This window comes from Rhinatrema bivittatum, chromosome 5, assembly GCF_901001135.1.
Source record: "Rhinatrema bivittatum chromosome 5, aRhiBiv1.1, whole genome shotgun sequence".
NCBI classification, from domain to species: domain Eukaryota; kingdom Metazoa; phylum Chordata; class Amphibia; order Gymnophiona; family Rhinatrematidae; genus Rhinatrema; species Rhinatrema bivittatum.
In genome coordinates, this window is record NC_042619.1 from 82,968,686 (window position 1) to 82,981,386 (window position 12,701).

Genomic DNA, 12,701 nt, shown 5'->3' on the forward strand with positions numbered 1-12,701 from the left:
TCGTCTAATGCCCAACTTTAAAATAACACAGTGTGCACAAATCAACAGCTTGCACCCTTCCCAATTTGTTATTGCTTAAGCAAAGACTCCAACATAGAAATCTGTTGGACTTGGGTTTGGATTTAAAAAAACAAAACAAAAAAAAAACAGTAAAGAAAAGTAAACTAGATATGAACCTTGTACTAGTTATGTTCCCAAATAGGTATAAAAAAAATGGCAGAAATTTGTACAGGGCAGTTCAAAGTCAATGTCCAAATATCCAACACCCTCTTGCGAAGCATCAAAACCTGCCTTAGATTTCTTATCAGACCTCTGTCTTTGCTTTTTTTTTTTTTTTTTAAATTAAGGCAATGAAATGGTGATGATTCCTAAAGTTCAATGGAGGAAACAAAAATATACACTTTTTCTCTTCTGAACTTTGGGTGGAACAGAAGACAGAAACCTGTGCTACACAAACCATGCAACACCTGGCTGATGTAGAAACCCTCCCTTTCCCCAACCCTCCCAGAGAAGTTAAAAAAATACCATTTGGTGTGTTTTTCATTGGATCAGAAACTCAATCTTCCAAGAGCAAAAAATAAAGCTTGCGTCTGCTAAATCATTTACAGTTTTGAATGTCTACAGTATATTCAGTCTAAGATGGTTTTCAGTAACAAAAAAATTCTGTAAGAATTCTGTAAGTTTGTCTGGACAGGTATGTTCTCAATCAACCAGGGGGAAGGCACCAAATCTATTTCTCATTGTGCCCTTATCAGTTTGCACATACTGTATGTGGAATTTCTTTTCTTAAAAATATTTTGGTGTGCCATTCATTCTTTACAACACACAATTATGACAGGTTGTGGTTAACACATAGTAGCAGAAGCAAAGTCAAAGGTGACCTCTCCTATTCCACGATGTTGCTGCTAGCATCCAGGCTCTTAAAATCCGAAAGGCTGCAAGGAGCCTGGAAACAGGTACAGGATTCAGCCATCTTTCATCAATTTTCAGTGCATTTTGCAGAAAGGGTCTTAACTAGATAGAGTTTTGCTGTTTATTTTACACAGAGGAGACCACCGACATTTGTCATAAATTCTTCTAAGCTCTTTAGGAAGGCCATCTTTTGCTTACGGTCCAGTGTGGGGGGAGTGCTGCTTGCAGTAAGCTTGTTGAAGGCATCTGCTAAACGTTGGTAAATGAGGTGGTCTTGTTGACTTGACAGTAGCGTTTCAACCAGTTCTGAATATTCAGCCTATGGAGCAAGCAGTCTACGGTTATCTATACAGCAGAAGAAAAAAGGTTCCTAAAATGACTGTGCATGAAAATCCATATATAGACTATAGAACCAATTTTTACCTGTTATTAAAAACCTGGGCTAGTTTAGGAAATTACTGAAGAGCATTATTTTTAACAAAAGGCAAACAATATATATTTACTGGGTCATTTCTCCTGCAGGACATCGTGTTTCATATATGCTACTGTATGCCAATGCTCGTATGTATAGCAAAATTGCTTACCTTGTAATAGGTGTTATCCCAGGACAGCAGGATGTAGTCCTCACATATGGGTGACATCAGTAATGGAGCCCTATGTACGGAAAACTTCTGTAAAAGTTTCTATGAAACTTTTGACTGGCACCAGTGTGCCTACTGAGCATGCCCAGCATGCTATGATATTCCCTGCCACAGGGGTCTCCCTTTAGTCTTGGTTTGTAGCAATAGCGTTAGCCAAAAATAAAATAATAAAACGTATCGGACCCAACTCCGCGGGGTGGCGGGTGGGTTTCGTGAGGACTACATCCTGCTGTCCTGGGATAACACCTATTACAAGGTAAGCAATTTTGCTTTATCCCAGGACAAGCAGGATGCTAGTCCTCACATATGGGTGATTAGCAAGCTAGAGGCTGAGTCAATTTGTCATGTAGCAACAGTGAAGTATTGTTGATGGAATGAATCAGCCGAAGATCACAGCAGGTTGGACGTAGAAGGAGTTGGGATTATACTGGAAACAAGTTCTTTAAGACAGATTGTCCATAGGCTGAATCTTGTCTTCCTTCTTTGTCTAGACAGTAGTGAGCTGCAAAAGTGTGAAGAGAACTCCAGGTTGCTGCTTTACAAATGTCCAGAATAGGTACAGAGCGAAGGTGTGCTACTGAGGTTGACATTGCTCTGACTGAATGTGCTTTTACTCGCCCTTGAAGAGTAAGGCCTGCTTTTCCATAACAAAATTGAATGCAATCTGCAAGCCAGTTTGACAGAGTATGCTTACCCACTGCTTTACCTGGTTTGTTTGGATCATAGGATACAAACAGCTGACTGGATTTTCTTTGGGCTGTAGTGCGGTTTAAATAGAAGGATAACGCACGCTTACAGTCCAAAGTGTGTAAGGCTCGTTCACCTTGATGGGAATGAGGCCTAGGAAAGAATGTTGGTAAAACTATGGATTGGTTCAAATGAAATTCCGTGACAACCTTAGGAAGGAACTTTGGATGTGTCCGGAGGACTACCCTGTCATGTAGGAACTTTGTAAAAGGTTCGTATGTGACTAGTGCTTGTAATTCACTGACCCTTCTAGCTGATGTAATGGCTATAAGAAAGACCGTTTTCCAAGTTAGGTACTTAAGGTCACAGGTATTTATGGGTTCAAATGGGGAACGCATGAGCCTAGTTAATACTACGTTTAGGTCCCATTGAATGCTTGGGGAATGAATTGGAGGTTTAATGTGAGTTAGGCCTCTCATGAATTTACTGACGAGAGGCTGTGTGGAGAGAGGCGCATCACCTAGCTTGTTATGATAAGCTGAGATTGCACTTAAGTGTACCCTTACAGATGACGTCTTAAGACCAGAGTCTGAGAGATGGTAAAGGTAATCTAGTAGCGTGGTAGTGGGGCAAGTGAAAGGATCTAAATCTTTCTGAGTGCACCATAAAGTAAACCTTTTCCATTTGTAGGAATAATTCTTTCTAGTGGAAGGTTTACGTGCAGCTATTAGTACCTGAGATATATTAGTTGAAAGGTTGAATGGTTGTAAGATCAAGCTTTCAACATCCATGCTGTCAGGGACAGGGATTGAAGGTTGGGATGGCGCAACTGACCCTGTTCCTGAGTTATGAGATTGGGAGCTACTCCCAGGCGAATGGGATCCCTGACTGAGAGATCTAGCAGTGTGGGGAACCATACTTGTCGAGGCCAATATGGGGCTATGAGTATCATGGACCCCTTGTCCTGTTGTAGCTTTACTAATGTTTTGGTTATGAGCGGTATTGGTGGATACGCGTATAACAGGCCTGAGTTCCAATGGCGAGCAAACGCGTCCTTTGGTAAGTTGTTCTGCCGGAAGAGGAAAGAGCAGTAATTGTTCACTTTGTAGTTCAGAGGTGACGCAAAGAGATCTATTGTTGGTTGACCCCAGCGTTGAAATATCTTGGTTGCTATCGCTGGGTCGAGGGACCACTCGTGTGGTTGAAAGTGGCGGCTGAGGCGATCCGCTACTGTGTTGTGGATGCCTGCTAGGTAGGTGGCCCGTAGTAGAATTGAGTGTGCTAGGGCCCAGTCCCATATTTGAGCTGCTTCCTGGCAAAGGAGGTACGAGCCCGTACCACCCTGCTTGTTGATGTACCACATGGCTACTGTGTTGTCCGTTTGGATCAGAACAGTCTTGTGTGAAAGGCAGTCCTTGAACGCATGTAGAGCATAGCGTATAGCTCGAAGCTCCAGGAAGTTTATTTGAAAAGAGGCTTCTTGTTTTGTCCACGTGCCTTGCGTCTTTAAGTGAGCAATGTGCGCACCCCACCCTAAGGTGGATGCATCTGTTGTTAAAGTCACTTGTGGAACTGGTTGCTGAAAAGGCAGGCCTTTGAGCAAGTTGATTACGGATGTCCACCAGAGAAGAGATGATCTTAGATCTGGGTGTGATACGAATGGGAGTGGACAATGGTTGAATGGCTTGAATCCATTGAGATTTGAGTGTCCATTGCGGTAGGCGCATGGTCAGTCTGGCCATGGGAGTTACATGAACTGTTGAGGCCATGTGTCCGAGTAGGGTGAGGCACTGATGAGCTGTAACTCGAGATTGATTGCGAACTGATTGTGCTAAGAGGACGAGTGCCTGAGCACGGTCTCTTGGAAGAAAAGCTTTTGCTGTGATAGTATTGAGATCTGCACCTATGAACTGTAACTGGTGAGATGGTGTGAGATGGGATTTCTCGTAGTTGATGAGAAACCCCAAGGAGTGAAGTAACTGCATTGTGAGATGGAGAGAAGTGAGAGCACCGTTTTGTGTTTGACTTCTGATTAGCCAATCGTCCAAGTAGGGAAACACATGTACTCTTTGCTTGTGAAGATGTGCCACCGCTACTGCAAGACACTTTGTGAACACTCGAGGTGCTGAGGCTAGGCCGAAAGGCAGTACTCGATATTGGAAGTGCTGACCTTCCACCAGAAATCGCAGGTACTGTCGATGAGGAGGAAAAATGGGAATGTGAGCATAAGCGTCTTGAAGATCCAGAGAGCAGAGCCAATCTCCTTTTTGAAGAAGAGGTAGCATGGTGCCTAATGACACCATCCTGAATTTTTCTTTCTTTAGAAATTTGTTGAGATTTCTGAGATCTAGGATTGGGCGTAGGCCCCCGGTTTTCTTTGGAATGAGGAAATATCGGGAGTAGAATCCTCTGCCCCACTGAGGCCTGGGAACTTTTTCTATGGCCTTGGCAGTCAGTAGGGTGGATAATTCTACTTGTAGAATTGTGTAATGATAAGACACTGTCCAAGATGGGATAGGAGGATTGTCGTTTGGTACAGTGAGGAAATCCAAGTGGTACCCTTGAGATACAATTGAGAGTACCCATTGATCTGTCGTGATGGAGTTCCAATTTTGATGGAAATGAGAAATTCGGCCTCCGACAGGTAATTGTGGGCAAGGATTTTTGGAATGACTCATGCTCTCTGGTTGGATTTCAAAATCCAGACGTGGACGCTGCAGGTGGAGGCTGTTGAGGTCTGGCAGGTCTCTGGCGAGGTTGTGACCTTTGAGTAGGCCTTTGCTGTCTGGGTCTGGCTGCTGGGGGATAATACCGCCGAGGGCGGTAATATGGTTTCCTTGGTTCTCTTCTTGGAAGCCTCCTAGAAGGTTGGTGTACTTCTTGCGGCAGCTGAGATAGTTGTTTAAGGGTCTCAGTGTGATCCTTAATTGTCGCCACCGCCTCTTTAACTTTATCCCCAAAGAGGTTTTCTCCAAGGCAAGGCAAGTCTGCCAAGCGCTCTTGTACCTCTGGTCTCAGCTCCGATGATTTCAACCAGACCCATCTTCTGGCTGTGATTCCTGACGCTGACAGTCGGGAGGCTGTTTCAAAGGAATCATATGTTGCTCGAACCTCGTGTTTACCCGCCTCCAGGCCTTTGTGCACGAGTTTTAGTAATCCGTCCTGAAACTGGTCAGGTAACTGGTGTGACAGTGTTTCTACCTGTTTCCACAGGTCTCGCTGGTACTGATTCATAAAGAGCTGGTAAGAATTTATTCTAGATACCAGCATGGCAGCTTGGAATATTTTTCTTCCTAGATTGTCCAGGAACCGGTTATCCTTACCAGGAGGTGTAGAGGCATGCTGTTTTAACCTCTTGGCCTTCTTTTGGGCCGACTCGACCACCACTGATTGATGCGGTAATTGTGTTTTTTGAAACCCTGGGATGGGCTGTACCAGATAAGTGGCATCAGCACGCTTATTGACCGCTGCCACAGACCCAGGGTGCTCCCACATTCTGTACATCAATTCTTGTAGGACCTCATGGACTGGAATGGCAAGAATTTCCTTAGGAGGATCTACGAATTGGAGAACTTCCAAAGTTTTTTGTCTGCTGTCTATCTCTGAAAGGAGGGAGAAGGGAATTGTTTCAGACATTTCCTTTATAAAATTCGAGAAGGAAAGATCCTCCGGTGGTGATTTTCTTCTATCCTCTGGTGGTGAGGGCTCAGAGAGGATATCTTCCCCTGATGAATATTCTGAGTCACTAGAGTCCAGAGGATGTTCTATAGGCCTAGAAGGCTTAAAAGGAGTGTCAGAGAGTGGTGTTTGTGGCCTGATGGGTGGTATGACACCTGAGGGGCCTGGTAACGGTTCCTGATGGAGATCAGAACCTGGATGTTGAGGTGCAGAGGAAAGAGCGTATATAAGTGAGTCCAATTTTTCCATCAGAGGTTGAAAAATGGACGTATCATGAGATGGTACCGGCTGTGCCATCGAGGTCGATGGCCGCATTGGCATCGATGGAATCTGGGGCATCGACATCAAAGGTACCGCTGGTTGCGTCCTGGATGGTACCAGTCCTGGAACCGACGGCATCGTTGATTGTGATTTCCTCGGCATCGGCATCGCGTGTACTGGCGATGGAATCGGCGATGGTATGAAGGCCGGTGTCGATGGCAGGAGAGGAGTAGTCGGTCGTGGCATCGCTTCCACAAAGGCATCCTGAACCGCTTGGCGTATATAAACGTCAAGTTCCGCCCGCATGGATGGTGTGAACAGAGCACCCATGGGGGGAGGCGGTGGTGGCGACATCAGTACAACCTCAGAGCCCTGAGGAGGTACGGTTCCTTCCGCCGGAATCGGCGAGGATCGCCTTGTCGATGGCTCGGAAGCCTTACCTTTGAGCCGGGGTTTCTTGGACGGTGCCCCGTCATCTGTCGATGGCTCACCGGCTATCGGGGTAGGTGATGCCGTATGCGGCCTACGATGCCGATGGTGATGTTTGTCTTTTTCGCGGGCTTTCTCACTGCCCGATGTTGAGGCCTTGGACGATGGTGAGGGGGAGGAAAATGGAGCGTCTCCCGACTCACCTGAGTGACGTTTTTTCAATACTACTTTTCTAATCGATCCAGCCGGAGACGATTGTTTGGAAGTAGATGGAGCAGTAACTAGTTGAATCTTGAATAGCTGCTCCATTTTGTCCAGCCGTAGACGTCGACCTTTCGAGGTCATCGTAGCGCATAAGGGACAATTTTTCACCTCATGACCCTCACCAAGGCAAAGTACACAGTCCTGGTGTGGGTCTGTGATAGACATATTTCTCGCGCATTTTGGGCATTTTTTAAAACCTGTAGCCATTTTGTGGCCGGACAGCCGTCGACGGCCTAAGACTCAGGTAAAAATGTTTTTAACCAAAAAACGGAACGGAACCGCGAGAACGGTAAAAACTCACCGCGATGACTAAACTAAGGGAGACCCTTTGCGGTTGAAGTTTTTTTGAAAGTTTTCCGTGAGGAAAATTGTGGAGAATCCCACAGGACTCCCAATAACCGCGAGGCTAACTGCTTCGCGGAAAAAAGAAGACTAAAGGGAGACCCCTGTGGCAGGGAATATCATAGCATGCTGGGCATGCTCAGTAGGCACACTGGTGCCAGTCAAAAGTTTCATAGAAACTTTTACAGAAGTTTTCCGTACATAGGGCTCCATTACTGATGTCACCCATATGTGAGGACTAGCATCCTGCTTGTCCTGGGATAAATATTGGTCAGACAAATCGGGAGATTAAGTTGAGGATTATCAAACATAACAGTAGCATACGGACTTTGAAAGAGAATGCCCCGTTAGTGTCCCATTGGATCTCTTTGTCTTATAAGTTAAAGGATGTGAAGTTTTTTTGTTAATAGCAATTAACTAACACTCGAGGTGATATTTCACACAGACTAAGACAAAATGAACAAAGATTTATTTATAACTGGGCACATTAACACCCGATGTATTGAATAATGAGGTGGAATGGTCAGTGTTTTTGTGAATTGAAGTTTTATCATCAAATGAGGGTGTATTTTAATATGTTATGACATTTTTACGTAGAACAGTTGACATGACTTATTTGAGGAGGAAGCAGTATCATGTAAGGAGCGGTTAACACTGTATTTGGTCAATATATATATATATATATATATATCATATTTTGGTAATGAGATGTTAAAATTTGATACAATATATTGAAAATGTAAAGGGAATGCTTCCATTTTACATATTATCGGTGAAGAACATATTAGAGGCAGATTTGAATTATGGAAAAATTACTTACCTGATAATTTCATTTTCCTTACTGTAGACAGATAGACTCAGGACTAGTGGGTTTATGCAACCCTGCCAGCAGATGGAGACAGAGCAAGCCAACATCACAGTATATATAGCCCTGCAGTGACCCCAGCCTGCCAGTATTCTCTTTAAAAGCAACTGTGGACAGACTAGCAAAAACTTGATTAAAAAACATGATTAAAAACAGATAGCCACAGGCGAGATCCCGTGGGGTGTGGTTCTTATAGACTCATATGACTTCTTAACTCAGATTTGAAGATCCTAGCTAAAGTTTTACAACTCTGTATGGAGTCTGTTCTTCCTTCCTTAGTGCACAGAGATCAAACCAGCTTTGTAAAAGAGAGTGTCTCTACCTTCAATGCGAGACGATTGTTCAATATCATTCGTTTGGCTAAGAAACAGGGAATTTCAGGAGTCATCTGATCCTTAGATGAGGAAAAGGCCTTCGATTGGATATTTTGGTCTTTTTTTTATTTGCAGTTCTTAGATATATTGGTTTGCCAGACCGGTTTCTTGATTGGATCTATGCTATGTATGCTAACCCTAGAGCTCGGCTTTTAATCAATGGCGCTCTCTCTTCTTTTTTCCCTATTATATGTGGAACCTGGCAGGGTTGTCCCTTATCAGCTTCACTTTTCGACTTGGCTATTGAGCTTCTAGTTGTGGCTATCCGTGCAAACCCAGTGATTCGGGGGGTTAAGATATGGCGTTCCGAGCACAAAATATCTCTTTATGCTGACAGCGTTCTGATCTACTTAACCTCGTTAAGGACTTCTGTCCCTGCATTGCTAGAGCTTAAACAGCACTATGGGGATCTGGCAGGTTATAAAGTTAATTGGGACAAATTCAAGGTGTTCTCATGGGGTGGGACAGTTTGTCTCCCAGACTGTTTGTGTATTTTCTGGAGGGCAGCAGATGAATTCAAGTACCTAGGTGTGTTTATCCCTAAAGATTGGTCCAGGCTTTATGCTTATAATTATGTGGGTCTTATTGGCTCAATTAAGAGAAATTTAGTGGGCAGGGAGGATCAACGTACTTAAGATGAATATTCTGCCCAGGCTCCTATACTTGTGCCAACATGTCCCCTGCTCTATTCCATTGAAGGTGTTTGATGATTTACATAGCTGCATGTCAACGTTTATTTGGCAATATAAGCAAGCGTGCATTGGTTTTGCCTAGTTGTGCATGCCCAAGAGACAGGGAGGCATGGCCCTACCTAATTTAAAAGTTTATTACTGGATGGCTAGATTATTGTGTCTCAAGGCATGGGCAGGCCATAGGGATACCTTATGGGTAGTGCTGCAACATGCACAACTAGAAGGCTATGTTGCCCTTCCTCCCTCCTACTTCTCCAATGAGACGTCGGGCTAGTAGACAACATCCCATTATCTCTCTTACTCTTAAGGTGTGGTCTCAGGGTTTTCAATTTCTTGGGATTCTAGTAAGAGAGCTGTTACCTATTGCCCCAATTTATAGGAATACCTGTGTTTCAAGATATACTTTTTCAGCAGAATTCAAATTATGGAGGAATATGGGTTTATGTACGATTATGCAACTCTGGAATGAAGAGAGTTTTCAATCATTTGAGGATTTATGTGATGAATATGAACTACCTGATTCCTCAAGGGCCCATTATTTGAGATTGTGGGAGGTCTTAGATGTTCATTTGGATGTTTCCTCCCTGCTGGGATCTATGTCTAAATTGGAGAGTTACTTGGGTGACCCAGATGCTTTTGCCAAGGGGATAGTGGCTCTTTATTGGGGTATACTTCTTCAAAGGTTTGGTGAAGAAACACCCCAGAAATTGATAGTGTAATGGAACTCAGATCTGGGTACTGGTTATGACTCCAAGGTCAAGGTCTGGAAACATATTTGGCTGATGGCGCATCATAGCTCCTTCTGTCTTAAACGAGTGGAGATCATGATTCAATTGACTAGAACAGTGGTTCTCAACCTTTTTTCGGCCGGGACACACCTGACAGATGGTTCTCACATGCGTGACACACTGAACATGTGACCGTCAAGGGGCAAAATGTAAATATACATTCTGCATCCTCAGGAACCCCCTCGACCCCCAAAAATGGGTGCATAGCAGAACTAGGGCATTACCCGTACAACTCAACATACAAAAAAAGATATTCTGGATCTGATGACGTCTCAGTAAAAGCAAAACAAACTCTCTTTACTGGCAGGCAAAATACCCCTCCTTATGAAAAGACAGTAATTTACCACTACAAATATTTAACCAGGCCCTAAACATTAATACACCTCCTGTTAGGAAAACAGAGTAAGCCAAGCTGCTATAGATACCTACTTAGAAATAATTGTAAAAATATATTAATAAATGTTATAAAACAGCTGATTAACAGGATAACATCCAATTAAAAACTCATAAAAATTATTAAAAATTGTCCAAATATCAATAAAATATTTCAAAACAGCAGACATCACATAATATCCAATAATTAAAATGGCAGTCAATCAAGAAAAATAAACTTAAAAACTTACCCTCTCCAGCAAGTCTCCTACTCCTTTCCCTTGCAGGCCCAATAGCACTTACCAGAAGCAGCAGTGGCTGCTGAAGCTCTGTCCTCACAGTCCTCTTCCTTAGGGCCCACAACCAGTCACAACCAGTCTCTGTCTCACACAGACCAGTCACTTCCCTAACTAGTATCTCTTCCTCACACACACACACACACACCAGTCACCTCCCTGACCAGTCTGTGTCTCACACACAGACACCAGTCACCTCGCTGACCAGCCTGTCTCTCAGACACCAGTCACCTAGCTGACCAGTCTCTGTCTTTCTCTCACGCAAAACTACCTCCCTGACCAGTCTGTCTCACACACACACACTAGTTATCTTCCTGACCAGTCTCTCTCTCTCAATCACACACATACTCTGTCACTTACAACACACACACACTGCCACTCATGCACCCATTCTACCATACACAAGCTCTCAGTCATGCACTCAGGCACCCATTCTATCACACACACACACAAAGCTGCCACTCATGCACCCAGACACCCATTCTACCACATACACACACAAGCTCTCACTCACGCACCCATTCTACCACACACACACACACACATAAGCTCTCACTCATGCACCCAGACACCCATTCTACCACACACACACATACTCACATGGAGCCTCTTATTGTCTGGCCCAATAAGCCTGGCCTCCGCTTATCAGCCACCGCTGGCCTGACCTCCGGTGGCAGTGCACAGGTCTCTCCACTCTTCAGCCGCCAGCGGCGGCACACAGCATCTCTCTACTCTTCGGCCCTGCCGGCCTGGCCTCCAGCAGTGGCATGCAGCGACTCCATTCTTCGGCCCCTCCCGGCGGTGGTGCACAGATCTCTCCACTCTTCAGCCGCCAGCGGCAGCGCGCAGCGTCTCACCATTCTTCGGCCCCACCAGCAGCGGCACACAAGTCTCTCTACTCTTCGGCCCTGCCGGCCTGGCCTCCAGCAGTGGCGTGCAACGTCTCTCCATTCTTCGGCGCCGCCGGCGGCGGAGCACAGATGTCTCCACTCTTCAGCCGCCAGCAGCAGTGCGCGTCTCACCATTCTTCGGCCCCACTGGTGGTGGCACACAGGTCTCTCTACTCTTCGGCCCTGCCGGCCTGGCCTCCAGTGGTGGTGGTGCACACTGTGTCTTCATTCTTCGGCCCCGCCCCTAGGGAGAAGGGAAGCACAAGCGAGGCAGTGGAACACCCAGAGCCGTGACACACCTGCTGGTGCTTGGCGACACACTGATGTGTCGCGACACACTGGTTGAGAACCGCTGGACTAGAACTTACCAAAAGCCCCTTTTTTATGGGAGGATACATGGGAATGCTGCAGCGCTGTGTTGGTGTGGCTGCAGAGAAGTGGGATCATATATGCACATGTGGTGGCAATGTCAAAATGTGCGCCATTTTTGGAGTCAAGTAACACAGGAAATTGCTGATATACTGGGTTTCCCTATTGGTATTCCTCTCACACTTTGTTTACTTGGCAGATGGGTGGGTTCATCAATTCCCAGGAAACACTGACCTTTAGTAGGTCAGCTCTTGTTGGCCGCTAGATTCACTATAGCCACCTTTTGGAATCTAGCCCTGGGTTACACCATTGGCAGTATCAAGTCAGGGAAATAGCAAAGCATAAACGCTCAATATCCGCTATTAATAATGAACACTTTAAATATCAAAACATATGGGGTCCTTATCATGCTTTTTATCAGATTGGTTGATCAATGTTTTGTTAAAAGGGGGATTCATTCTTGTTACCTGTAATATGATGGTTTAATGAAGCAGTATGTATACTTTGCTGTATACTCCTGTTTATTGGAAAACTTGTTAAATAAAAAGTTTAAAAAACAAAACAAAACAACAAAAAACAGGTAACCAGAACTATACTCAACCAACCATAAACACTGAACTCAAGTAAGATTATAGGTTCCCCAAGCTAGGGACTGGATGAACACTTACCAGTAATCCCCTGGGACCCAGAGCCCCACGGGAGGACTACTGACACACTCATGTTACAGCAGAGGGTGGGAAGCTGAGTCCATCTGTCTACACTAAGGAAAATGAAATTATCAGGTAGGTAATTTCTCCATTTCCTAGCAGGTAGACAGATGGACTCAGGACCGGTGGAATAT

The 12,701-nt window shown here is 44.8% G+C and overlaps 1 protein-coding gene across 6 annotated transcripts in view; it reads right to left on the bottom strand.

Moving 5' to 3' along the window:
• Positions 1-297: 297 nt before the first annotated feature.
• Positions 298-12,701, bottom strand: part of XPO4 (exportin 4) — a 340,414-nt gene continuing 328,010 nt past the window's right edge. For 5 of the 6 annotated variants that reach the window (XM_029602525.1, XM_029602521.1, XM_029602524.1 and 2 more), the window contains one exon: positions 298-1,231. In XM_029602525.1, the coding sequence (XP_029458385.1) occupies positions 1,034-1,231 (198 nt within the window). In that variant the 3' untranslated portion in view covers positions 298-1,033. Of the gene's footprint in view, positions 1,258-12,701 lie in introns of all 6 variants that reach the window. The other variant, XM_029602523.1, reaches the window with a different exon arrangement.